This window comes from Thunnus albacares, chromosome 22, assembly GCF_914725855.1.
Source record: "Thunnus albacares chromosome 22, fThuAlb1.1, whole genome shotgun sequence".
NCBI classification, from domain to species: Eukaryota; Metazoa; Chordata; class Actinopteri; order Scombriformes; family Scombridae; genus Thunnus; species Thunnus albacares.
Genome location: NC_058127.1, coordinates 4,978,918 through 5,006,346, shown reverse-complemented (window position 1 = coordinate 5,006,346; position 27,429 = coordinate 4,978,918). Strand labels below are relative to the sequence as shown.

General features: G+C 37.1%; 2 protein-coding genes and 3 long non-coding RNA genes across 7 annotated transcripts; 3 read left to right on the top strand and 2 right to left on the bottom strand.

Annotated features, from left to right (window-relative positions):
• Window positions 1-316: 316 nt before the first annotated feature.
• On the bottom strand, window positions 317-2,455 carry LOC122974309. Its single transcript, XR_006400310.1, has 2 exons — window positions 2,370-2,455; window positions 317-1,371 (listed from the first exon to the last, which is right to left on the bottom strand). It is a non-coding gene; the product is annotated as an uncharacterized LOC122974309 (long non-coding RNA).
• Window positions 2,456-2,553: 98 nt separating this feature from the next.
• LOC122974163 (zinc finger protein 239-like) lies at window positions 2,554-14,392 on the top strand. Of its 3 annotated transcripts, none has more exons than XM_044342110.1 (3): window positions 2,554-2,752; window positions 4,151-5,781; window positions 13,094-14,392. In XM_044342110.1, exons 1-3 carry the CDS (start codon window positions 2,663-2,665, stop codon window positions 13,842-13,844), a joined length of 2,472 nt encoding a protein of 823 aa, XP_044198045.1. In that variant the 5' UTR covers window positions 2,554-2,662; the 3' UTR covers window positions 13,845-14,392. The 3 variants fall into 3 exon arrangements, with proteins under 3 accessions (XP_044198045.1, XP_044198043.1, XP_044198044.1); XM_044342108.1 differs by lacking the exon at window positions 13,094-14,392 and having other exon boundaries at window positions 4,151-5,103; window positions 5,267-5,372; XM_044342109.1 differs by lacking the exons at window positions 2,554-2,752; window positions 4,151-5,781 and adding an exon at window positions 11,432-11,623 and having other exon boundaries at window positions 12,975-14,392.
• On the bottom strand, window positions 9,185-11,327 carry LOC122974305. The gene is made up of 2 exons (XR_006400306.1): window positions 11,241-11,327; window positions 9,185-10,242 (listed from the first exon to the last, which is right to left on the bottom strand). It is a non-coding gene; the product is annotated as an uncharacterized LOC122974305 (long non-coding RNA).
• A 1,056-nt stretch (window positions 14,393-15,448) lies between the features above and the next one.
• Window positions 15,449-27,107, top strand: LOC122974205 (zinc finger protein 239-like). Its single transcript, XM_044342175.1, has 3 exons — window positions 15,449-15,851; window positions 24,438-24,927; window positions 25,180-27,107. The coding sequence occupies exons 1-3, from the start codon at window positions 15,762-15,764 to the stop codon at window positions 25,473-25,475; spliced, it is 876 nt and encodes a 291-aa protein (XP_044198110.1). The 5' UTR covers window positions 15,449-15,761; the 3' UTR covers window positions 25,476-27,107.
• Window positions 15,858-17,604, top strand: LOC122974342. The gene is made up of 2 exons (XR_006400353.1): window positions 15,858-16,592; window positions 17,290-17,604. It is a non-coding gene; the product is annotated as an uncharacterized LOC122974342 (long non-coding RNA).
• Window positions 27,108-27,429: the final 322 nt, after the last annotated feature.

Here is a 27,429-nt window from a genome sequence, read left to right as displayed (position 1 = left end):
TTGTTACCAACTCCCAAGGAGACAAAGAGATTCATAAAGAGGATCTGATTAGAGCGAAACAAGGAATTGTTTTAAGCAACAAGGAAGATTAAGATGAATGCATTTGAAAATAAACTGATACCAATGAAATTCATCTGAATGTGTCTTAACGTTTTGTGATGATGCATAATAAAGAGCATCCTCCGCTGTTAGAACAAAAAAAAACTTTTCCCAAACTTTTAGGAAACAACAAAAAATTAGTTTATCTTTCATCCTTCCATCATGAGTTTGCCTTTCCATTAAGCAGACAGGTCATTACTTTCTTTTTCATTATTACTATTTTAATTATGTTAATTGGAAGTTTAAACACGGAGCCACTTCAGACTGAAGAAGTCAAACGCATCATGAAATCACTAACAAGGAGGTTATGGTTTCATTTTAATTAATTTAATCTAAACAAGAGGTTGGACAGAGCTGAAGGAGGCTGTGATGTCTTTGGTGCCAATGATGTCAGAGGTCAGACTGGGATTCCATACAAACTGTATTTTAATGCTCTTTGGTCTGACAGCAAACGGCAGGGGCCCATGCCATTTGAGGGTGTGTGTGTGTGTGTGTTCAGGTAAATGTCTGTGAGTGTCTGTATGTCACTGGGGCATGGCATACTGTGCAGCATGTCTTGTGCCTTATGCCGGTTTGCCCAGTGATCAGTTCTTGGCTTGGTCACTCAAGTCCTCAAAATCAAAATCCAAGTGGGATTAAAGTTGGTGCCAGTTCATCTCTATGTGAGACTGGCTCTTAGAGGTGAGTTATGATAACTAATGGTGGGGTTCTTTTATCCAAATGGTACTATCAATTCACACCGTGGTTTGAATTGGTCTTCCTATCTTGCTGGCTCTTGTAGCTTGAAGGATCAAAGATGGTTTGGGTCAGTGGCCTGGTTTGGTGACCATCCAGGAGATGGGGGTTCCTTATCTGATCCTTTCTGTTTACAGGAGGTTGTTTAGATGGTCTGGTCAGTGAGGAGTTTGGGACTCTCACTTTATTGGCCAGCATTCCTGGGGCGTTGAAGAAAGAGCTCATCTGTTGTTTGAGGCTTGTGCTGTCTGCCTTCAAAACATGCAGGGACTTTATCCTACAATGGAAACAAAAGAGCCATCAAATAGTATCATGGGGTGAAACAGGGCTGCAATTTGAGCCCAACCTTCTTCAACATATATATAAATACATTTGCAGAACAACTGCAAACATCCACAGCTCCTGGTGTGACTCTGCAGGACACAGAGGTCAAATGTCTGATGTTTGCTGATGACCTGGTTCTCTTGTCTCCCTCCAAAGAGGCCTTACAGCAGAGCCTGGACATCCTCCACAAGTTCAGTCAAGCATGGGCACTAACTGTAAAAATGGAGAAGACCAAAATATTGACCTTTGAAAAACAAACCAATTCCCTGAAAAATAAATTCACATTAGGAAATATACAAATTGAGCATACAAAACATTTGACATATTTAGGCTTGAATATCAATTCCACGGGACATTTTGGGATGGCTCTGAATGAGCTGAAAGAGAAGGCAAGAAGGCAATACTATAAAAGATATATAGTGAAACACTGAGTGGAGCCATTCTCAAGAATGAGTACTTTTACTTTTAAAGCTTTCAATTTTGTAACAAACACTTTTTATTGTATTGTGTTATTGTATTTTTACTCCACTAAATTTATGTCACAGCTGTAGCTGCTTTTCAGGTCAATATTTTAAATGTAAAACATTAATTGAGACTATGGAACAGTATAAATCTTTAAAATTAGCTCTGCATTCACTATATCTAAATGCTGCAATGAATCAGTACTAATATTCAAGTTTTGGAGTATTGGATCTATTACTGAAAAATAAATATTAGAAAACCATTTTGTATAATGAGTACTTTTACTTTTGATATGTTTAGTACATTTTACAACAGATATTTCTGTACTTTTATTCTAATGTATGTGTACATAAGCATTCATACATTAACAGAAAAGACAAGCAATACAAATAACATTTTAAGGTATGAATTGTTCTTTTGACTGTTTTTCAATAAGTTTCTGATGTTTTTAGTTCATTATTTAAATAAATAAATAGTTGTTTTATTTGCTGAACATTTACTTTTATGAGTAAAATATTAAATATGTTGTTGTTTCTAGTGTCAGTAGAGTAGAAGGTAAGTCCTTTTAAGTTCTTTAAATTCACAGTAAAAGTTTTTTTAGTCCACAGGAAGTTTTCAAAATTCAAGTTTTTCCAAGTCAGCAATTACAAAAAGCACACATTACATGCTGTTAAACTTCAAATCTTTGTGCAACATATGTTTTTACAGGGTGTATTCTGAGAAATTAGTTTATAAGAAACTTCTTTTACCTCATTATTGTTTATTATTCATTTGTCCCAACGCTGCAGTCCAGTATAATTTATCTGAAGGAAATCAAGAAGCCATTTTGATTTTTTTAAAAATCCGCCACCTTAGTAACGGTAACTATGCAGGGCGGGGCTTAGCGAAGGTTCAGTTCATCTCACACGAGCTCCAAGTGACCGCGAGACGCTGTGATATCGCGAGAACACGGAGGTGATATTTTTGACTGGACAGAGAAGCAGCCCCTCAGTCAGAGACAGTCCTGCTGAATTTCTACGTCCAGGGCCACCACAAGAGCAGAATGGAGGAGAACCAGAACCCAGAGCACCTTACCAACAACCCTGTTAAAAGGGAAGAATCAGGATCACCCTGTGCTACCACCGATAAACAGGTCAGTGTTCATGACTTCATGATGAGACCAAAGACACGAGAACGAGTCACGAGGGTCCATGTGTCTCATTCTGTTGTTTGAAAGAAAAAAATAGAAAACTAAAACACTTCCGGGCTTTGTGTTCACGGAGTTTGTCGGGCGTAAAAACTACAAAAGGTCTCGGTGTTTTCTGGTTTCACCTTGTTGCGAGTAATATGAACAAAGTTAGAAAATAATGTTCTAGGTTTGAGGACTTTTACGTTCCCCCGCGTTGCGCACGCGCAGTACATCGTAGTAAAATCAGACAGCGCGCACAACAAAAGACAAACTGTAATAAGACATTTTAAATGTTTCTTAACAGGATTTCTCGTAAATGACAGATACTGAGCTTCAATGTGCCTTCAGCGTTGCTAACACGTGGTAGATAGTCCATGTTTCAAACGTATCTGCAATGTTGGAAGAAGGATAGAGATCCTTTACCTAAGTAAAAGTACCAATACAGCAATGTAAAAATACTCAATTACAAGTAAAACTCCTGCATGAAAAACCCTACTTAAATAAAAGTACATCATCGGTCCCATACAGATGGATCTGAACACAGGGAGCACAGGTTTTGCTTTTAGTATACCGGCCTTACAAGTTTCTGTTTAAAGAAGGGCATCAGATCATTTGTCAGTTTTCACAGTCGTCAGGATGGTAGTTGCAACAGCATTACAGTGTACAGGTGAGTTACAAGTGAAAAGATTATTCTGTGTACAGTTTTGTCTTCTGCATTAATGTCACTGCCGTCAGTTACACCTCACAGTAGGCGGGATATAGTTATTAGAGGTGCACCATTCAGGAAATTTCACATTTCAATTTGGTTCCAATTATCAGGGTCACGATTTGATTCACAACCGATTTTTGAATCATAATCAGTTCTCAGTTCAATACATACATAGATCTGATTCTAAATTGCTGTTTTTAGTTACTCTTTCCATTTGACTGCAATAGACACTTAAGGTCTCAAGGAAAAAAAATCATACTGAATCAAATGTAAACATTTACTACTCTGAACTGTCTCTCTCTACTAAGACAAAGGTTAAAATGAATACTTAATACAAATATAAAAATGATTGCAAAGATAAACTGCCAAGTGCAAAATTTCAAATAATAAATTCAATTCATACTTCAAATGACAAAATCAAACAAACAATAGTTGCCTGCTACATTCAGCTGCTTTCATCATTCATCAATTCACCACCTGCTCCACCAGTCTGTACAGCTGTCAATGAAACAAACGGGAAAGAAGAAGTGAAGTGTCACAGATTGTCTCTGGGTCCTACATTTACCATAATGCAACTCTATTTATGGTTTTAGATCACTCGCTCCACCATGTCATCTCTCTCTCTTTCTCTGTGTGTTTGTCTGTTGTCATAGAAACAAACAGGAAGACAGAGACTCAAACATCACTGCTGTCAGCACTGTGACAAAGCCTTCACGACATCGAAATATTTAAAGATTCATCAGAGAGTCCATACAGGACAGAAACGTCCAAGCTGTGACCAGTGTGGTATAGCTTTCAATACAGTCATTCATCTAAAAGTCCACCAACGTATTCACACTAGAGAGAAACTGTACAACTGTGAGCAATGTGGGAAAACTTTCAATACAGTCACTCATCTAAATATCCATCGACACATTCACACTGGAGAGAAGCCGTACAACTGTGAGCAATGTGGGAAAGCTTTCACCAGAAAAAGTAATCTAAAAAGGCACCAACGCATTCACACTGGAGAGAATCCATACAGCTGTGAGCAATGTGGGAAAGCTTTCACTGGAAAAAATCATCTAAAAATCCACCAACGCATTCACACTGGAGAGAAGCCTTACTGGTGTGAACAATGTGGGAAAACTTTCTCTCAAGACGGTAATCTAAAAAGGCACCAACGCATTCACACTGGAGAGAAGCCATACTGGTGTGAACAATGTGGGAAAACTTTCAATACAGTCACTCATCTAAATATCCATCGACACATTCACACTGGAGAGAAGCCGTACTGGTGTGGGCAATGTGGGAAAACTTTCTCTCACGAAAGCACTCTAAAAAGGCACCAACGCATTCACACTGGAGAGCAGCCATACTGGTGTGAACAATGCGGGAGAACTTTCACTACAGACAGTACTCTAAAAATCCACCAACGCATTCACACTGGAGAGAAGCCTTACTGGTGTGAACAATGTGGGAAAACTTTCTCTCAAGACGGTACTCTAAAAAGGCACCAACGCATTCACACTGGAGAGAAGCCATACTGGTGTGAACAATGTGGGAAAACTTTCTCTCAAGACAGCACTCTAAAAAGCCACCAACGCATTCACACTGGAGAGAAGCCGTACAACTGTGAGCAATGTGGGAAAGCTTTCACCAGAAAAAGTAATCTAAAAAGGCACCAACGCATTCACACTGGAGAGAATCCATACAGCTGTGAGCAATGTGGGAAAGCTTTCACTGGAAAAAATCATCGAAAAATCCACCAACGCATTCACACTGGAGAGAAGCCTTACTGGTGTGAACAATGTGGGAAAACTTTCTCTCAAGACGGTAATCTAAAAAGGCACCAACGCATTCACACTGGAGAGAAGCCATACTGGTGTGAACAATGTGGGAAAACTTTCAATACAGTCACTCATCTAAATATCCATCGACACATTCACACTGGAGAGAAGCCGTACTGGTGTGGGCAATGTGGGAAAACTTTCTCTCACGAAAGCACTCTAAAAAGGCACCAACGCATTCACACTGGAGAGCAGCCATACTGGTGTGAACAATGCGGGAGAACTTTCACTACAGACAGTACTCTAAAAATCCACCAACGCATTCACACTGGAGAGAAGCCTTACTGGTGTGAACAATGTGGGAAAACTTTCTCTCAAGACGGTACTCTAAAAAGGCACCAACGCATTCACACTGGAGAGAAGCCATACTGGTGTGAACAATGTGGGAAAACTTTCTCTCAAGACAGCACTCTAAAAAGCCACCAACGCATTCACACTGGAGAGAAGCCATACTGGTGTGGGCAATGTGGGAAAATTTTCACTCATGGTAGTTCCTTAAAAAAACACAGATGCAGTCACTCAGCATCGTGTTGAACATGTTTTAGAGGCAGATCAGTGGTGTCCACCCGTCTCTTCATGCCTTTAATAACGGTGTTGTTCTATCCTGAGTTTCTCTACAAACTGAGAGATGCCAACTTTAACTTAAGAATCAGCATCTTTGCCATTAGCTGCCCATGTGACCAAAGTTTAAGCACAGTGATTGGTCATAGCTCACTTCTACTCTGGGAGTTTTTTCATTTTTCAATTTGAGTTTCATGTTGATCCAAGTCATAGAATTGCTGAAAGTGTGAGTAGCGAAACATTGTTAATGGGGGAAAAGTAACAGCATTTAAAGTAACTTAAAGAAAGCTTCAAATTAGTTTAAATGAGTTTAAGGTGGATTCAGGATTTCGTTCAGGTGGTTGTTCAGACGATTGAGTTCAGTTTAATAGTAATTAGATTTTGAAAATGTGCAATTTGTTTCAAGAGAACAAAATATTTTTAAATCAACCACTTAATGACAGCGAACAATATTTACAGTTAAATTATTCCAATCAGAAAGAGCCTGAAACATTAGCGCTTTTTCAACAACTTCCTAGGAGACGAAGAGAATCATAAAGAGGATCTGATCACAGCGAAACATAGAATTGTTTTAAGCAATGAGGAAAGTTCAAATAAATACATTTGAAAATAAGCTGATGCCAATGAAATTCATCTGAAAATGTCCAACATTTTGTGGTGGTGCATAAAAAAGAAACATCCTGATACAAATCTGCGGAGATCTGCACAGCTTGTTAAATCTGACGTTTAGCAATATCAGCATAGTTCACTATCAGTAATATAGGTTTTGAGGCAACTAGTTGTTCATAGAATGTAAGAAAATATGAAAATACTGAAAAATGTTTATTTCTTGCAGTTTAAGGTGTCGTCTTCAAATGTCTTGTTTTGTCTGATCAACAGTCCAAAATCCCCAAATAATTCAGTTTACTGTCATGTGACACAGAAAAGCTTCAAAGGTTCCAGAAATAGTTGAATTGTTGGATTCAACGACTGTGAGGTCAGAAAGGTGTGAAATGTTAGAGGAGTTTTCAGACTCTGTGTGACGACCTGACAAGTACTTTGTTCGAAGCACACTTGGACTTTAATGTCCCTGATCTTTCTGATCTTTGTTCAGTCAGCAGCAGAGATGGTAAACAGGTTTAGATCATTACAGTCTGGGTCGTCCACATCTCCTCATTGTTCAGCTTCAATGTTCAAATGTAAATAAGCGCATGTACTCAGGTACTGCATTTAACTACAATTTAAAGGTACTTGAGTATTTCCAATTTTTGTGACTTCTGCACCATATTTCAGAGGGAAATGTTGTATTTTCTACTCCACTACATGTATTTTACATTTGTAATGAATTTAGATCACTTTGTAGAGATCTGTTTTCACTGTGTCCTTAAATGATCTTTTTCTGTTGATCACAGTAAAAAAAAAATCCACATCGAATATCCTTTAATTCAATGTTGTAAAACAATAAACCATAAAAGATATAAAATAAAACCCTGAGTAGAGCCATTCTCTAGGATGAGTTCCTTTTTACTATTAGTTCTTTAAATTTTGTAACAAATTCTATGTGTTGTATTGTGTTACTGTATTTTTACTCCACTGCATTTCTTTCACAGCTTTAGTCACTTTTCAGATTAACATTTTAAATGTAAAACACTCATTGAGACTATGCAACAGTATAAATCTTTAAAATTAGCTCTGCATTCACCATAGTAAAATGCTGCAATGACTCAGTACTAATATTCCAATAATATATAATAAATATTAGAAAATCCATGAGTACTTTTGACATTTTAAGTACACTTTGCAACAAATACTTCTGTACTTTCATTCTAATGTAAGTGTACATAAACATTCATAAATTAATAGAAAAGACAAGCAATACAATTAAATCTTAAGGTATGAATTGTTCTTTTGACTTTTTTACCCAATAGGTTTCTGATGTTTTTAGTTCATTTTTGAAATAAATAGTGGTTTGTTTGCTGAACATTTATTTCAATGAATAAAACATTTTCCCAGTAAAATGAAAGGACTGACATTAAACCATTTCATTATTTCTGGTGTCAGTAGAGTAGAAGGTAAGTCCTTTAAATTCACTTTTTTTTAGTCCACAAGAAGTTTCCAAAATTCAAAGTGTTTTAGGGCAGGAATTACAAAAAACACACATTACATCCTGTTAAACTTCAAATCTCTTTACAATATATGTTTTACAGGGTGTATTCTGAGAGATTAGTTTTTTTATTTTATTAAGAAACTTCTTTTACTTCATTATTCTTTATTATTCATTTGTCCCAAACCTGCAGTCTAGTATTAATTTATGTGGGGAATGGGGGAAATGTGGGAGAACTTTCACTACAGACAGTACTCTAAAAAGGCACCAACGCATTCACTCTGGAGAGAAGCCGTACTGGTGTGAATAATGTGGGAAAAATTTTGCTCATGGTAGGTCCTTAAAATCCCACCGATGCAGTCACTCAACATCGTGTTGAACATATTTTAGAGGCAGATCAGTGGTGTCCACCCGTCTCTTCATGCCTTTAATAACAGTGTTGTTCTATCCTGAGTTTCTCTACAAACTGAGGTCTGCCAGCTGTAACTTTAGAATCAGTGTCTTTGCCATTAGCGGCCCATGTGACCAATTTTTAAGCTCAGTGCTTAGTTGTAGATTATTTCTACTCTGGAAGCGTTTTCATTTTTCAACTTGAGTTTCATGTTGATCCAAGTCATGGAATTGCTGAAAGTGTGAGTAGCGTAACATCGTCAATGGGGGAAAAGTAACAGCATTTAAAGTAACTCAAAGAAAGCTTGAAACTAGTTTAAATGAGTTTAAGGTGGATTCAGGATTTGTTTTTGGTGGTTTTACAGACAATTGAATTCAATTTAATGGCAATTAGATTTTGAAAACATGCTATTTGTGTTAAGAGAACAATCATATTTAAATCAACCACTTAATGACAACAAACAAATACAGGTAAATTATTCCAATCAGAAAGAGCCTGAAACATAAATTGTTACCAACTCCCAAGGAGACAAAGAGATTCATAAAGAGGATCTGATTAGAGCGAAACAAGGAATTGTTTTAAGCAACAAGGAAGATTAAGATGAATGCATTTGAAAATAAACTGATACCAATGAAATTCATCTGAATGTGTCTTAACGTTTTGTGATGATGCATAATAAAGAGCATCCTCCGCTGTTAGAACAAAAAAAAACTTTTCCCAAACTTTTAGGAAACAACAAAAAATTAGTTTATCTTTCATCCTTCCATCATGAGTTTGCCTTTCCATTAAGCAGACAGGTCATTACTTTCTTTTTCATTATTACTATTTTAATTATGTTAATTGGAAGTTTAAACACGGAGCCACTTCAGACTGAAGAAGTCAAACGCATCATGAAATCACTAACAACAAGGAGGTTATGGTTTCATTTTAATTAATTTAATCTAAACAAGAGGTTGGACAGAGCTGAAGGAGGCTGTGATGTCTTTGGTGCCAATGATGTCAGAGGTCAGACTGGGATTCCATACAAACTGTATTTTAATGCTCTTTGGTCTGACAGCAAACGGCAGGGGCCCATGCCATTTGAGGGTGTGTGTGTGTGTGTGTTCAGGTAAATGTCTGTGAGTGTCTGTATGTCACTGGGGCATGGCATACTGTGCAGCATGTCTTGTGCCTTATGCTGGTTTGCCCAGTGATCAGTTCTTGGCTTGGTCACTCAAGTCCTCAAAATCAAAATCCAAGTGGGATTAAAGTTGGTGCCAGTTCATCTCTATGTGAGACTGGCTCTTAGAGGTGAGTTATAATAACTAATGGTGGGGTTCTTTTATCCAAATGGTACTATCAATTCACACCGTGGTTTGAATTGGTCTTCCTATCTTGCTGGCTCTTGTAGCTTGAAGGATCAAAGATGGTTTGGGTCAGTGGCCTGGTTTGGTGACCATCCAGGAGATGGGGGTTCCTTATCTGATCCTTTCTGTTTACAGGAGGTTGTTTAGATGGTCTGGTCAGTGAGGAGTTTGTGACTCTCACTTTATTGGCCAGCATTCCTGGGGCGTTGAAGAAAGAGCTCATCTGTTGTTTGAGGCTTGTGCTGTCTGCCTTCAAAACATGCAGGGACTTTATCCTACAATGGAAACAAAAGAGCCATCAAATAGTATCATGGGGTGAAACAGGGCTGCAATTTGAGCCCAACCTTCTTCAACATATATATAAATACATTTGCAGAACAACTGCAAACATCCACAGCTCCTGGTGTGACTCTGCAGGACACAGAGGTCAAATGTCTGATGTTTGCTGATGACCTGGTTCTCTTGTCTCCCTCCAAAGAGGCCTTACAGCAGAGCCTGGACATCCTCCACAAGTTCAGTCAAGCATGGGCACTAACTGTAAAAATGGAGAAGACCAAAATATTGACCTTTGAAAAACAAACCAATTCCCTGAAAAATAAATTCACATTAGGAAATATATAAATTGAGCATACAAAACATTTGACATATTTAGGCTTGAATATCAATTCCACGGGACATTTTGGGATGGCTCTGAATGAGCTGAAAGAGAAGGCAAGAAGGCAATACTATAAAAGATATATAGTGAAACACTGAGTGGAGTCATTCTCAAGAATGAGCACTTTTACTTTTAAAGCTTTCAATTTTGTAACAAACACTTTTTATTGTATTGTGTTATTGTATTTTTACTCCACTAAATTCATGTCACAGCTGTAGCTGCTTTTCAGGTCAATATTTTAAATGTAAAACATTAATTGAGACGATGCAAAAGTATAAATCTTTAAAATTAGCTGTGCATTCACTATATTAAAATGCTGCAATGAATCAGTACTAATATTCAAGTTTTGGAGTATTGGATCTATTACTGAAAAATAAATATTACAAAACCATTTTGTATAATGAGTACTTTTACTTTTGATATGTTTAGTACATTTTGCAACAGATATTTCTGTACTTTTATTCTAATGTATGTGTACATAAGCATTCATACATTAACAGAAAAGACAAGCAATACAAATAACATTTTAAGGTATGAATTGTTCTTTTGACTGTTTTTCAATAAGTTTCTGATGTTTTTAGTTCATTATTTAAATAAATAAATAGTAGTTTTATTTGCTGAACATTTACTTTTATGAGTAAAATATTAAATATGTTGTTGTTTCTAGTGTCAGTAGAGTAGAAGGTAAGTCCTTTTAAGTTCTTTAAATTCACAGTAAAAGTTTTTTTAGTCCACAGGAAGTTTTCAAAATTCAAGTTTTTCCAAGTCAGCAATTACAAAAAGCACACATTACATGCTGTTAAACTTCAAATCTTTGTGCAACATATGTTTTTACAGGGTGTATTCTGAGAAATTAGTTTATATGAAACTTCTTTTACCTCATTATTGTTTATTATTCATTTGTCCCAACGCTGCAGTCCAGTATAATTTATCTGAAGGAAATCAAGAAGCCATTTTGATTTTTAAAAAAATCCGCCACCTTAGTAACGGTAACTATGCAGGGCGGGGCTTAGCGAAGGTTCAGTTCATCTCACACGAGCTCCAAGTGACCGCGAGACGCTGTGATATCGCGAGAACACGGAGGTGATATTTTTGACTGGACAGAGAAGCAGCCCCTCAGTCAGAGACAGTCCTGCTGAATTTCTACGTCCAGGGCCACCACAAGAGCAGAATGGAGGAGAACCAGAACCCAGAGCACCTTACCAACAACCCTGTTAAAAGGGAAGAATCAGGATCACCCTGTGCTACCACCGATAAACAGGTCAGTGTTCATGACTTCATGATGAGACCAAAGACACGAGAACGAGTCACGAGGGTCCATGTGTCTCATTCTGTTGTTTGAAAGAAAAAAATAGAAAACTAAAACACTTCCGGGCTTTGTGTTCACGGAGTTTGTCGGGCGTAAAAACTACAAAAGGTCTCAGTGTTTTCTGGTTTCACCTTGTTGTGAGTAATATGAACAAAGTTAGAAAATAATGTTCTAGGTTTGAGGACTTTTACGTGCACAACAAAAGACAAATTGTAATAAGACATTTTAAATGTTTCTGAACAGGATTTCTCGTTAATGACAGATACTGAGCTTCACTGTGCCTTCAGCGCTGCTAACACGTGGTAGATAGTCCATGTTTCAAACGTATCTGCAATGTTGGAAGAAGGATAGAGATCCTTTACCTAAGTAAAAGTACCAATACAGCAATGTAAAAATACTCAATTACAAGTAAAACTCCTGCATGAAAAACCCTACTTAAATAAAAGTACATCATCGGTCCCATACAGATGGATCTGAACACAGGGAGCACAGGTTTTGCTTTTAGTATACCGGCCTTACACGTTTCTGTTTAAAGAAGGACATCAGATCATTTGTCAGTTTTCACAGTCATCAGGATGGTAGTTGCAACAGCATTACAGTGTACAGGTGAGTTACAAGTAAAAAGATTATTCTGTGTACAGTTTTGTCTTCTGCATTAATGTCACTGCCGTCAGTTACACCTCACAGTAGGCGGGATATAGTTATTAGAGGTGCACCATTCAGGAAATTTCACATTTCAATTTGATTCCAATTATCGGGGTCACGATTTGATTCACAACCGATTTTTGGATCATAATCAGTTCTCAGTTCAATACATACATAGATCTGATTCTAGATTGCTGTTTTTAGTTACTCTTTCCATTTGACTGCAATAGACACTTAAGGTCTCAAGGAAAAAAAAAATCATACTGAATCAAATGTAAACATTTACTACTCTGAACTGTCTCTCTCTACTAAGACAAAGGTTAAAATGAATACCTAATACAAATATAAAAATGATTGCAAAGATAAACTGCCAAGTGCAAAACTTCAAATAATAAATTCAATTCATACTTCAAATGACAAAATCAAACAAACAATAGTTGCCTGCTACATTTAGCTGCTTTCATCATTCATCAATTCGCCACCTGCTCCACCAGTCTGTACAGCTGTCAATGAAACAAAGGGGAAAGAAGAAGTGAAGTTTCACAGATTGTCTCTGGGTCCTACATTTACCATAATGCAACTCTATTTATGGTTTTAGATCACTCGCTCCACCATGTCATCTCTCTCTCTTTCTCTGTGTGTTTGTCTGTTGTCATAGAAACAAACAGGAAGACAGAGACTCAAACATCACTGCTGTCAGCACTGTGACAAAGCCTTCACGACATCGAAATATTTAAAGATTCATCAGAGAGTTCATACAGGAGAGAAACGTCCAAGCTGTGACCAGTGTGGGAAAGCTTTCAATACAGTCATTCATCTAAAAGTCCACCAACGTATTCATACTAGAGAGAAACCATACAACTGTGAGCAATGTGGGAAAACTTTCAATACAGTCACTCATCTAAATATCCATCGACACATTCACACTGGAGAGAAGCCGTACAACTGTGAGCAATGTGGGAAAGCTTTCACCAGAAAAAGTAATCTAAAAAGGCACCAACGCATTCACAATGGAGAGAATCCATACAGCTGTGAGCAATGTGGGAAAGCTTTCACTGGAAAAAATCATCTAAAAATCCACCAACGCATTCACACTGGAGAGAAGCCGTACTGGTGTGAACAATGTGGGAAAACTTTCTCTAAAGACGGTAATCTAAAAGACCACCAACGCATTCACACTGGAGAGAAGCCATACTGGTGTAAACAATGTGGGAAAAATTTCTCTCAAGACAGCACTCTAAAAAGGCACCAACGCATTCACACTGGAGAGAAGCCGTACTGGTGTGAACAATGTGGGAAAACTTTCTCTCAAGACAGCACTCTAAAAAGGCACCAACGCATTCACACTGGAGAGAAGCCGTACTGGTGTGGGCAATGTGGGAAAACTTTCTCTCAAGACAGCACTCTAAAAAGCCACCAACGCATTCACACTGGAGAGAAGCCGTACTGGTGTGACCAATGTGGGCAAACTTTCACTCGTGGTAGTTCCTTAAAAAAACACAGATGCAGTCACTCAGCATCGTGTTGAACATGTTTTAGAGGCAGATCAGTGGTGTCCACTCGTCTTTTCATGCCTTTAATAACGGTGTTGTTCTATCCTGAGTTTCTCTACAAACTGAGAGATGCCAACTTTAACTTAAGAACCAGCATCTATGCCATTAGCGGCCCATGTCACCAAATTTTAAGCACAGTGATTGGTCATAGCTCACTTCTACTCTGGGAGTTTTTTCATTTTTCAACTTGAGTTTCATGTTGATCCAAGTCATAGAATTGCTGAAAGTGTGAGTAGCGTAACATTGTTAATGGGGGAAAAGTAACAGCATTTAAAGTAACTTAAAGAAAGCTTCAAATTAGTTTAAATGAGTTTAAGGTGGATTCAGGATTTCGTTCAGGTGGTTGTTCAGACGATTGAGTTCAGTTTAATAGTAATTAGATTTTGAAAATGTGCAATTTGTTTCAAGAGAACAAAATATTTTTAAATCAACCACTTAATGACAGCGAACAATATACAGTTAAATTATTCCAATCAGAAAGAGCCTGAAACATTAGCGCTTTTTCACCAACTTCCTAGGAGACGAAGAGAATCATAAAGAGCTTCAAAGGTTCCAGAAATAGTTGAATTGTTGGATTCAACGACTATGAGGTCAGAAAGGTGTGAAATGTTAGAGGAGTTTTCAGACTCTGTGTGACGACCTGACAAGTACTTTGTTTGAAGCACACTTAGACTTTAATGTCCCTGATCTTTCTGATCTTTGTTCAGTCAGCAGCAGAGACGGTAAACAGGTTTAGATCATTACAGTCTGGGTCGTCCACATCTCCTCATTGTTCAGCTTCAGTGTTCAAATGTAAATAAGTGCATGTACTCAGGTACTGCATTTAACTACAATTTAAAGGTACTTGAGTATTTCCAATTTTTGTGACTTCTGCACCATATTTCAGAGGGAAATGTTGTATTTTCTACTCCACTACATGTATTTTACATTTGTAATGAATTTAGATCACTTTGTAGAGATCTGTTTTCATTTTGTAACAAATTCTATGTATTGTATTGTGTTATTGTATTTTTACTCCACTGCATTTCTTTCACATCTTTAGCCACTTTTCAGATTAACATTTTAAATGTAAAACACTAATTGAGACTATGCAACAGTATAAATCTTTAAAATTAGCTCTGCATTCACCATAGTAAAATGCTGCAATGACTCAGTACTAATATTCCAATAATATATAATAAATATTAGAAAATCCATGAGTACTTTTGACATTTTAAGTACACTTTGCAACAAATACTTCTGTACTTTCATTCTAATGTAAGTGTACATAAACATTCATAAATTAATAGAAAAGACAAGCAATACAATTAAATCTTAAGGTATGAATTGTTCTTTTGACTTTTTTACCCAATAGGTTTCTGATGTTTTTAGTTCATTTTTGAAATAAATAGTGGTTTGTTTGCTGAACATTTATTTCAATGAATAAAACATTTTCCCAGTAAAATGAAAGGACTGACATTAAACCATTTCATTATTTCTGGTGTCAGTAGAGTAGAAGGTAAGTCCTTTAAATTCACTTTTTTTTTAGTCCACAAGAAGTTTCCAAAATTCAAAGTGTTTTAGGGCAGGAATTACAAAAAACACACATTACATCCTGTTAAACTTCAAATCTCTTTACAATATATGTTTTACAGGGTGTATTCTGAGAAATTAGTTTTTTATTTTATTAAGAAACTTCTTTTACTTCATTATTCTTTATTATTCATTTGTCCCAAAGCTGCAGTCTAGTATAATTTATGTGAAGGAAATCAAGGAGCCCTTTTGTTTTTTGTTTTTTTTTAAATCCGCCACCTTAGTAACGGTAACCATGCAGGGCGGGGCTTAGCGAAGGCTCAGTTCATCTCAAACGAAGTTCAAATAACCGCGAGACGCCACAAGACCACAAGAGCAGAATGGAGGTGAACCAGAACCCGGAGCACCTAACCGGCAACCCCGTTAAAGGGGAAGAATCAAGCTCACCGTGTACTACCAACGAGAAACAGGTCAGTGTTCATGATTTCATGATAAAACGGCTTCGTAACGAGGCTAAAGACACGAGGACGAGTCTTGAGGGTCCGTGTGTCTCAATCTTGTTTGAAATAAAGTCTGAAAAAAAGGAAACTAAAACACTTCCAGGCTTTGTTTTCATGGAGTTTTCGGGCGTAAAAACTACAAAAGTCTGAGTGTTTCCTGGTTTCACCTTGTTGCGAGTAATATGAACAAAGTTAGAAAATAATATTGTAATGTTTTCTTTATGTTCGCGGTCGCCCGCGCAGCGCATGGCGCATGCGCAATACATCGTATGTAAAATCCCGCCTTTCGCGGGAGCGCACACAACAAAAGACAAACTGAAATCAGACATCTTAAATGTTCCTGAACAGGATTTCTAGTTAATGTCAGATACTAAGCTTCACTGTGCCTTAAGCGCTGCTAACAGGTGGCATGTAGTCCATGTTTCAAACATATCTGTAGTGTTGGAAGAAGTATTCAGATCCTTTACCTAAGTAAAAATACCAATACAGCAATGTAAAAATACTCAATTACAAGTAAAACTCCTGCATGGAAAACCCTACTTAAGTAAAAGTACATTATTGGTCCCATACAGATGGATCTGAACACAGGGAGCACAGGTTTTGCTTTTAGTATACCGGCTTTACACGTTTCTGTTTAAAGAAGGACATCAGATCATTTGTCAGTTTTCACAGTCGTCAGGATGGTAGTTGCAACAGCATTACAGTGTACAGGTGAGTTACAAGTAAAAAGATTATTCTGTGTACCGTTTTGTCTTCTGCATTAATGTCACTGCCGTCAGTTACACCTCACAGTAGGCGGGATATAGTTATTAGAGGTGCACCATTCAGGAAATTTCACATTTCAATTTGATTCCAATTATCGGGGTCACGATTTTATTCACAACCGATTTTTGAATCATAATCAGTTCTCAGTTCAATACATACATAGATCTGATTCTAGATTGCTGTTTTTAGTTACTCTTTCCATTTGACTGCAATAGACACTTAAGGTCTCAAGGAGAAAAAAAATCATACTGAATCGAATGTAAACATTTACTACTCTGAACTGTCTCTCTTTACTAAGACAAAGGTTAAAATGAATACTTAATACAAATATAAAAACGATTGCAAAGATAAACTGCCAAGTGCAAAACTTCAAATAATAACTTCAATTCATACTTCAAATGACAAAATCAAACAAACAATAGTTGCCTGCTACATTTAGCTGCTTTCATCATTCATCAATTCACCACCTGCTCCACCAGTCTGTACAGCTGTCAATGAAACAAACGGGAAAGAAGAAGTGAAGTTTCACAGATTGTCTCTGGGTCCTACATTTACCATAATGCAACTCTATTTATGGTTTTAGATCACTCGTTCCACCATGTCATCTCTCTCTCTTTCTCTGTGTGTTTGTCTGTTGTCATAGAAACAAACAGGAAGACAGAGACTCAAACATCACTGCTGTCAGCACTGTGACAAAGCCTTCTCGACATCGAAATATTTAAAGATTCATCAGAGAGTTCATACAGGACAGAAACGTCCAAGCTGTGACCAGTGTGGGAAAGCTTTCAATACAGTCATTCATCTAAAAGTCCACCAACGTATTCACACTGGAGAGAAACCGTACAACTGTGAGCAATGTGGGAAAACTTTCACTAGAAAAAGTTATCTAAAAAGTCACCAACGCATTCACACTGGAGAGAAGCCATACTGGTGTGAACAATGTGGGAAAACTTTCTCTCAAGACGGTTATCTAAAAGACCACCAACGCATTCACACTGGAGAGAAGCCATACTGGTGTGAACAATGTGGGAAAACTTTCTCTCAAGACAGCACTCTAAAAAGGCACCAACGCATTCACACTGGAGAGAAACCGTACAACTGTGAGCAATGTGGGAAAACTTTCACTAGAAAAAGTTATCTAAAAAGTCACCAACGCATTCACACTGGAGAGAAGCCTTACTGGTGTGAACAATGTGGGAAAACTTTCTCTCAAGACGGTTATCTAAAAGACCACCAACGCATTCACACTGGAGAGAAGCCATACTGGTGTGAACAATGTGGGAAAACTTTCTCTCAAGACAGCACTCTAAAAAGGCACCAACGCATTCACACTGGAGAGAAGCCGTACTGGTGTGGGCAATGTGGGAAAACTTTCTCTCACGACAGCACTCTAAAAAGGCACCAACGCATTCACACTGGAGAGAAGCCATACTGGTGTGACCAATGTGGAAAATTCTTCACTACAGGCAGTGATCTAAAAATCCATCAACGCATTCACACTGGAGAGAAACCATACAACTGTGACCAATGTGGGAAAACTTTCAGTACAGACAGTAATCTAAAAAGCCACCAACGCATTCACACTGGACAGAAGCCATACTGGTGTGGGCAATGTGGGAAAACTTTCACTCGTGGTAGTTCCTTAAAAAAACACAGATGCAGTCACTCAGCATCGTGTTGAACATGTTTTAGAGGCAGATCAGTGGTGTCCACCTGTCTCTTCATGCCTTTAATAACGGTGTTGTTTTATCCTGAGTTTCTCTACAAACTGAAAGATGCCAACTCTAACTTAAGAACCAGCATCTATGCCATTAGCTGCCCATGTGACCAAATTTTTTTCATTTTTCAACTTGAGTTTCATGTTGATCCAAGTCATAGTATTGCTGAAAGTGTGAGTAGCGTAACATTGTTAATGGGGGAAAAGTAACAGCATTTAAAGTAACTTAAAGAAAGCTTGAAATTAGTTTAAATGAGTTTAAGGTGGATTCAGGATTTCGTTCTGGTGGTTGTTCAGACGATTGAGTTCAGTTTAATAGTAATTAGATTTTGAAAATGTGCAATTTGTTTCAAGAGAACAAAATATTTTTAAATCAACCACTTAATGACAGCGAACAATATTTACAGTTAAATTATTCCAATCAGAAAGAGCCTGAAACATTAGCGCTTTTTCACCAACTTCCTAGGAGACAAAGACAATCATAAAGAGGATCTGATCAGAGCGAAACATAGAATTGTTTTAAGCAACGAGGAAAGTTCAAATAAATACATTTGAAAATAAGCTGATGCCAATGAAATTCATCTGAAAATGTCCAACATTTTGTGGTGGTGCATAAAAAAGAAACATCCTGATACAAATCTGCGGAGATCTGCACAGCCTGTTAAATCTGACGTTTAGCAATATCAGCATAGTTCACTATCAGTAATATAGGTTTTGAGGCAACTAGTTGTTCATAAAATGTAAGAAAATGTGAAAATACTGAAAAATGTTTATTTCTTGCAGTTTAAGGTGTCGTCTTCAAATGTCTTGTTTTGTCTGATCAACAGTCCAAAATCCCCAAATAATTCAGTTTACTGTCATGTGACACAGAAAAGCTTCAAAGGTTCCAGAAATAGTTGAATTGTTGGATTCAACGACTGTGAGGTCAGAAAGGTGTGAAATGTTAGGGGAGTTTTCAGACTCTGTGTGACGACCTGACAAGTACTTTGTTTGAAGCACACTTAGACTTTAATGTCCCTGATCTTTCTGATCTTTGTTCACTCAGCAGCAGAGACGGTAAACAGGTTTAGATCATTACAGTCTGGGTCGTCCACATCTCCTCATTGTTCAGCTTCAGTGTTCAAATGTAAATAAGTGCATGTACTCAGGTACTGCATTTAACTACAATTTAAAGGTACTTGAGTATTTCCAATTTTTGTGACTTCTGCACCATATTTCAGAGGGAAATGTTGTATTTTCTACTCCACTACATGTATTTTACATTTGTCATGAATTTAGATCACTTTGTAGAGATCTGTTTTCACTGTGTCCTTAAATGATCTTTTTCTGTTGATCACAGTAAAAAAAAAATCCACATCGAATATCCTTTAATTCAATGTTGTAAAACAATAAACCATAAAAGATATAAAATAAAACCCTGAGTAGAGCCATTCTCTAGGATGAGTTCCTTTTTACTATTAGTTCTTTAAATTTTGTAACAAATTCTATGTATTGTATTGTGTTATTGTATTTTTACTCCACTGCATTTCTTTCACAGCTTTAGCCACTTTTCAGATTAACATTTTAAATGTAAAACACTAATTGAGACTATGCAACAGTATAAATCTTTAAAATTAGCTCTGCATTCACCATAGTAAAATGCTGCAATGACTCAGTACTAATATTCCAATAATATATAATAAATATTAGAAAATCCATGAGTACTTTTGACATTTTAAGTACACTTTGCAACAAATACTTCTGTACTTTCATTCTAATGTAAGTGTACATAAACATTCATAAATTAATAGAAAAGACAAGCAATACAATTAAATCTTAAGGTATGAATTGTTCTTTTGACTTTTTTACCCAATAGGTTTCTGATGTTTTTAGTTCATTTTTGAAATAAATAGTGGTTTGTTTGCTGAACATTTATTTATGAATAAAACATTTTCCCAGTAAAATGAAAGGACTGACATTAAACCATTTCATTATTTCTGGTGTCAGTAGAGTAGAAGGTAAGTCCTTTAAATTCACTTTTTTTTTTTAGTCCACAAGAAGTTTCCAAAATTCAAAGTGTTTTAGGGCAGGAATTACAAAAAAACACACATTACATCCTGTTAAACTTCAAATCTCTTTACAATATATGTTTTACAGGGTGTATTCTGAGAGATTAGTTTTTTACTTTATTATTAAGAAACTTCTTTTACTTCATTATTCTTTATTATTCATTTGTCCCAAAGCTGCAGTCTAGTATAATTTATGTGAAGGAAATCAAGGAGCCCTTTTGTTTTTTGTTGTTTTTTTTTAATCCGCCACCTTAGTAACGGTTACCATGCAGGGCGGGGCTTAGCGAAGGCTCAGTTCATCTCAAACGAAGTTCAAATGACCGCGAGACGCCACAAGACCACAAGAGCAGAATGGAGGTGAACCAGAACCCGGAGCACCTAACCGACAACCCCGTTAAAAGGGAAGAATCAGGCTCACCCTGTACTGCCAACGATAAACAGGTCAGTGTTCATGATTTCATGATAAAACGGCTTCGTAACGAGGCTAAAGACACGAGGACGAGTCTTGAGGGTCCGTGTGTCTCAATCTTGTTTGAAATAAAGTCTGAAAAAAAGGAAACTAAAACACTTCCAGGCTTTGTTTTCATGGAGTTTTCGGGCGTAAAAACTACAAAAGTCTGAGTGTTTCCTGGTTTCACCTTGTTGCGAGTAATATGAACAAAGTTAGAAAATAATATTGTAATGTTTTCTTTATGTTCGCGGTCGCCCGCGCAGCGCATGGCGCATGCGCAGTACATCGTATGTAAAATCCCGCCTTTCGTGGGAGCGCACACAACAAAAGACAAACTGAAATCAGACATCTTAAATGTTCCTGAACAGGATTTCTAGTTAATGTCAGATACTAAGCTTCACTGTGCCTTAAGCGCTGCTAACAGGTGGCATGTAGTCCATGTTTCAAACATATCTGTAGTGTTGGAAGAAGTATTCAGATCCTTCACTTAAGTAAAAGTACCAATACAACAATATAAAAATACCCAATTACAAGTAAAACTTCTGCATGAAAAATCCTACTCAAGTAAAAGTACATTAGCAGTCCCAGTATCTACAGATGGATCCAAGGATCCGAATACAGGGAGCACAGGTTTGCTTTTAGTATACCGGCCTTACAATTTTCTGTTAAAAGAAGAACATCGGATCATTTGTCAGTTTTCACAGTCGAGAGGATGGCACTAGCAACAGCATTACAGTGGATAGATGAGTTACAAGTAAGAAGGTTATTCTGTGTACAGATGTGTGTTCTGCATTAATGTCACAGCAGTCATTTACACCTCACAGTAGGGAGACTATAGATATTCAGATATATGAAATGCTGTGCATATTTGAAAATATGAATTTTATGATATCCATTTTATGTGGATATCAGTACACTCAGTAAATCTGAAGCAAAAGGAATAATCAAAAGAAAGATCACTGAAGAGTGGCAGCACAGTTGGGATACAGCAAACAGGATGACACCTTTTATGCAGTGCAGCCAGAAATGGGCTCAGTAAGCATAAACATGATATTTAGCCCCACTAAATGTCAGCAAACAAATATTTGCTATGTAAAGATATAGTGAAGTAGTGGTGTCCTGAGCAGAGAATGAAGTCACACTCCCTCCATGTGTGTTGTTATCCACGCTTCTCTGTTCTTTGATCTGGAAGCCGGTCCCGTTGCGCGTGTATGTTAATGAATGAGCCGGCATGTTAGCGCATGTGTAACCCTCTCTGTCCTCCCTGCGGCCGGGTCACAAAGTTTCTCATATTACAGCTAAAGAGTACACTAAAATATGAAAAAGGAGGAACAGAATCTTGATCCATATTTGATCAGCACTGCCTAGTTTGACAGTTTGATCGCAGTTTTGTGAGCTGTGTGTTCAGATGCCGCTTTCTTCTTTCCTTTATTAAATAAACCACACGTACATTTGTTTTTGTCTGAGATGCTGTTGCTCTAATGCAACATCTAGTGGGGCTGAATGTCGTACATTGCACTTTAACAAGACTGAGAGTTGGACACACCAAACTAAGTAAAACTCTAGCTAATAGGCAAACATCCGTCAGGATTATGTGAGCACTCAAATAGAGAAATCAGTGCCGCATATAATTTGTCACTGTCAAGAATACTGTAGACAACGAGAATCATTAGAGGAAAAGAGGGAAGCTTTGAGGTGGAACAACTGAGTCTGAAAAATGTATTTGAGATCAGCTTAGGCAGTCTATTCCATTATGAAAGAAACTAGTGTTTAGTGAAATATTGTTGTTTGTTTATTTATTTTTCCATTATTTGAAAGAAACTGGGCTGATGAAAAGAATGGTGTTCGGTGAAATATACGGGATCGGTCAAAACCAGTTGCGGTATACAAGGATGTTTGTTGCTTCTCTTCTATGACACTCTGTGTCTTTGTTCCTTTTCATTTACTTAAATAAAGATTAAATTTGAATTTGAATTTCACTTTGTTGGTAAAATGAGCACTTCTTTGTTTAGAAACAATATGTTGCCTAAATGCTAAATGTCTTTAAAGAAGCAGCCTCTACACCACTCAAGCAAATTGTTTTATTGGCATATAAAATTTCCCCCCACCCCTCCGATTTCATCAGGTGGGTGACAATGATATAGTTTGATGCAGTATGTTGGTTTTCCTCCTGTTCTCCCCAATTTTTTGAGTCACCAGCCGCCACTGGTGTGGAGGTTGAATGCAGCTCATTTTTGTAGGATACAGCAGAAAGGTCTATGTACACACAGTACATTAAATACAAACTTTGTATGAAGTTTGGTGTTATTATCATTTATTTTACAATAATTATAGGTCTTATATTTATAATTCAATGGAGTTAGGGTGACAGTTTAGTGATGAAGTGCTGTAGAAAAATACCATCAAAACTAAAATTTGTAGCTCTGTACTGCAGTTTTTCCTTTATTAGGGTCCAAGCACCTAGCGGTTCACTCACACTCTCCATTCAAATATATGAGTATTTTTCTGTGTCCAGCTGCAGTTACTTATTGTCTCTACACACCTGACAGTACACATGTCAATCAAACTTTGACCAGGTCATGTGGGTTAAAAGTCTTTTCTAAAAATAGACTTGATGACAATTAGGAAATTAATTTGTTTTACACACAAACTCATCAAGAGTTTTCAATTTCCTAATTGATATTCAAGTGAATGGGCCCAAAACTTGCATCATTTTGACACAGGTGTGAGCGAGACAGACATGTCTCACCCAGCAGAAAATTCTCATCCTCGCACTGTTGAGATTTGATGTTTCGCCATGACAGAAGAAGTTGCTATAACTTTATTGTAAATGCTCCAGTCTGCACCAAACTTAACATGTTTAAGTCCGACCTGTCAGCCCAGGTCTGAAAACATCTAGATGCCTGTGACAGAAGCCCTTCAACTTCGCCACGCACTGACGTGTGCAAGGGTGCGAAGGCCCGTTCATCGCTGCTTGCAGCTTTAATTAACATGATGATTTCTTAAGCTGTTAAAATGTTGACCTCAGTAATTGTACCTTAACGAAACGGATGAGACACCTACAAAAAGCCAAGAGAGGAAACCCTTTTCATAATTCAAAAATGATGGTCAGGTGGGGTCCAAGAAAGTCACCGTTATTTTCAAAGCCCAATGTTGACATGTGTGGACACTATGTAGGATCTCATTATTGATCGCATTTACTCCTCCATTTGCAGCGCTTTACATTTATTAGTCGTCTCTACTTCACTCCAGAAAAAAATGGCAAAAATGTACTCAAATTCTGATGTTAGCTGTCCTAGATCTATTTATCAATCTGTCTGCAATTGTCTGATTGTTTTGTTTTTCTCATTTTTTTGACTGTCAATGTTCACATTTCATTTTACTGAATGGGGAAAAACTAATACTGTTTACACAAAGGTCAGGAGAGGTTTAGATATCCTGACTTAGTCTGTGGCAAGCTTCAAACACTGTGGGTCCTACATTTACCATTAATGTAACATTTTATAGTTTTAGATCACTTGCTCCACCATGTCATCTCTCTCTCTCTTTCTCTGTGTGTTTGTCTGTTGTCATAGAAACAAACAGGAAGAAAAGGACTCAAACATCACTGCTGTCAGCACTGTGACAAAGCCTTCACGACATCAAGACATTTAAAGATTCATCAGAAAGTTCATACAGGAGAGAAACGTCCAAGCTGTGACCAGTGTGGGAAAGCTTTCAATACAGTCAGTCATCTAAAAGTCCACCAACGTATTCACAATGGAGAGAAGCCGTACTGGTGTGAGAAATGTGGGAAAACTTTCTCTCACGATAGTAGTCTAAAAATCCACCAACGTATTCACACTGGAGAGAAGCCGTACAGCTGTGAGCAATGTGGGAGAACTTTCACTACAGGCAGTGATCTAAAAATCCACCAACGCATTCACACTGGAGAGAAGCCGTACTGGTGTGAGAAATGTGGGAAAACTTTCTCTCACGATAGTAGTCTAAAAATCCACCAACATATTCACACTGGAGAGAAGCCGTACAGCTGTGAGCAATGTGGGAGAACTTTCACTACAGGCAGTAATCTAAAAATCCACCAACGCATTCACACTGGAGAGAAACCGCACTACTGTGACCAATGTGGGAAAACTTTCACTATAGAAGGTAATCTAAAACGGCACCAATGCATTCATACTGGAGAGAAACCGTACAGCTGTGAGCAATGTGGTAGAACTTTCACTACAGGCAGTGGTCTAAAAATCCACCAACGCATTCACACTGGAGAGAAACCGCACTACTGTGATGAATGTGGGAAAACTTTCACTATAGAAGGTAATCTAAAACGGCACCAACGCATTCACACTGGAGAGAAACCATACAACTGTGACCAATGTGGGAAAACTTTCACTACAGACAGATGGCTAAAAAGCCACCAACGCATTCACACTGGACAGAAGCCATACTGGTGTGGACAATGTGGGAAAACTTTCTCTCACGACAGCACTCTAAAAAGGCACCAACGCATTCACACTGGAGAGAAGCCATACTGGTGTGGGCAATGTGGGAAAACTTTCACTCGTGGTAGTTCCTTAAAAAAACACAGATGCAGTCACTCAGCATCGTGTTGAACATGTTTTAGAGGCAGATCAGTGGTGTCCACTCGTCTCTTCATGCCTTTAATAACGGTGTTGTTTTATCCTGAGTTTCTCTACAAACTGAGAGATGCCAACTCTAACTTAAGAACCAGCATCTATGCCATTAGCGGCCCATGTGACCAAATTTTAAGCACAGTGGTTGGTCATAGCTCACTTCTACTCTGGGAGTTTTTTCATTTTTCAACTTGAGTTTCATGTTGATCCAAGTCATAGAATTGCTGAAAGTGTGAGTAGCGTAACATTGTTAATGGGGGAAAAGTAACAGCATTTAAAGTAACTTAAAGAAAGCTTCAAATTAGTTTAAATGAGTTTAAGGTGGATTCAGGATTTCGTTCTGGTGGTTGTTCAGACGATTGAGTTCAGTTTAATAGTAATTAGATTTTGAAAACGTGCAATTTGTTTCAAGAGAACAAAATATTTTTAAATCAACCACTTAATGACAGCGAACAATATTTACAGTTAAATTATTCCAATCAGAAAGAGCCTGAAACATTAGCGCTTTTTCACCAACTTCCTAGGAGACGAAGACAATCATAAAGAGGATCTGATCACAGCGAAACATAGAATTGTTTTAAATAACAAGGAAAATTAAGATAAATGTATTTGAAAATAAGCTGATGCCAATGAAATTCATCTGAATGTGTCCAACATTTTGTGATGGTGCATAAAAAAGAACATCCTGGTATAAAGCTGCAGAGATCTGCACAGCCTGTTAAATCTGACACTGAACAATGTCAGCATAGTTCACTATCAGTATTATAAGTTTTGAGGAAATTAGTTGTTCATAAAATGTCAGAAAATATAAATATGTCTTGTTTTGTCTGATCAACAGTCCAAATAATTCTCTTCTGTCAGTTTCCTGTTACTGTTTACTGATAAATACTTTGTTTGAAGCACACTTGGACTTTAATGTCCCTGATCTTTCTGATCTTTGTTCACTCAGCAGCAGAGATGGTAAACAGGTTTAGATCATTACAGTCTGAGTGGTCCACATTTCCTCATTGTTCTGCTTCAGTGCACAAATGTAAATAAGCACATGTACTCAAGTATTGCATTTAACTACAATTTAAAAGTACTTTACTTGAGTATTTATAATTTTTGTTACTTCTACTGCACCATATTTCAGAGGGAAATGTTGTATTTTCTACCCCACTACATGTATTTTACATATATTCTTTATATTTGTAATGAATTTAGATCACTTTGTATAGATCTGTTTTCACTGTGACATTAAAGGATCGTTTTCTGTCGATCACAGTAAAGAAATTTGTAACAAATACTTGTATACTTGTACAGTATAAATCTTTAAAATTAGTTCTGCATTCACCATATTAAAATGCTGCAATGAATCAGCACTAATAATAAATATTAGAAAACCACTTTGTATAATAAGCACTTTTGACTTTTTAAGTATATTTTGCAACAAATACTTCTGTACTTTTATTCTAGTTTAAGTGTTCATAAACATTCATACATGAATAGAAAAGACAAGCAATACAAATAAAATGTTAAGGTATGAATTGTTCTTTTGACTTTATTTCAATAGGTTTCTGATGTGTTTAGCTGATTTTTTTTAAATAAATAAATGAGGGTTTGTTTGCTGAATATTTACTTTTATGGGTAAAACGTTTTCCCAGTCAAATAAAAGGACACATTAAACCATTTCATTATTTCTAGTGTCATTAGAGTAGAAGGCAAGTCCTTTAAATTCCTTAAATTCACATTTTAAGATTTTTTTAGTTCACGGGAAGTTTCCAAAATTCACGTTTTTCAGGGCAGGAATTACAAAAAACACATTACATCCTGTTAAACTTCAAATCTTTCTACAACATATGTTTTTACAGGGTGTATTCTGAGAAATTAGTTTATAAGAAACTTCTTTTACCTCATTATTCTGTATTATTCTTTTGTCCCAAAGCTGCAGTCC

Bases quoted from the DNA above. Each gene is read 5' to 3' on its own strand.
- LOC122974205 (XM_044342175.1), top strand. From the start codon at position 15,762: ATGGAGGTGAACCAGAACCCGGAGCACCTAACCGGCAACCCCGTTAAA. The intron at 15,852-24,437 runs GTCAGTGTTCAT...CTGTTGTCATAG, and splicing joins GTACTACCAACGAGAAACAG to AAACAAACAGGAAGAAAAGG. The intron at 24,928-25,179 runs GTAATCTAAAAA...TCACTATAGAAG, and splicing joins GAGAACTTTCACTACAGGCA to GTAATCTAAAACGGCACCAA.
- LOC122974163 (XM_044342110.1), top strand. From the start codon at position 2,663: ATGGAGGAGAACCAGAACCCAGAGCACCTTACCAACAACCCTGTTAAA. The intron at 2,753-4,150 runs GTCAGTGTTCAT...CTGTTGTCATAG, and splicing joins GTGCTACCACCGATAAACAG to AAACAAACAGGAAGACAGAG. The intron at 5,782-13,093 runs GTGTGGGCAATG...GAAACGTCCAAG, and splicing joins ACTGGAGAGAAGCCATACTG to CTGTGACCAGTGTGGGAAAG.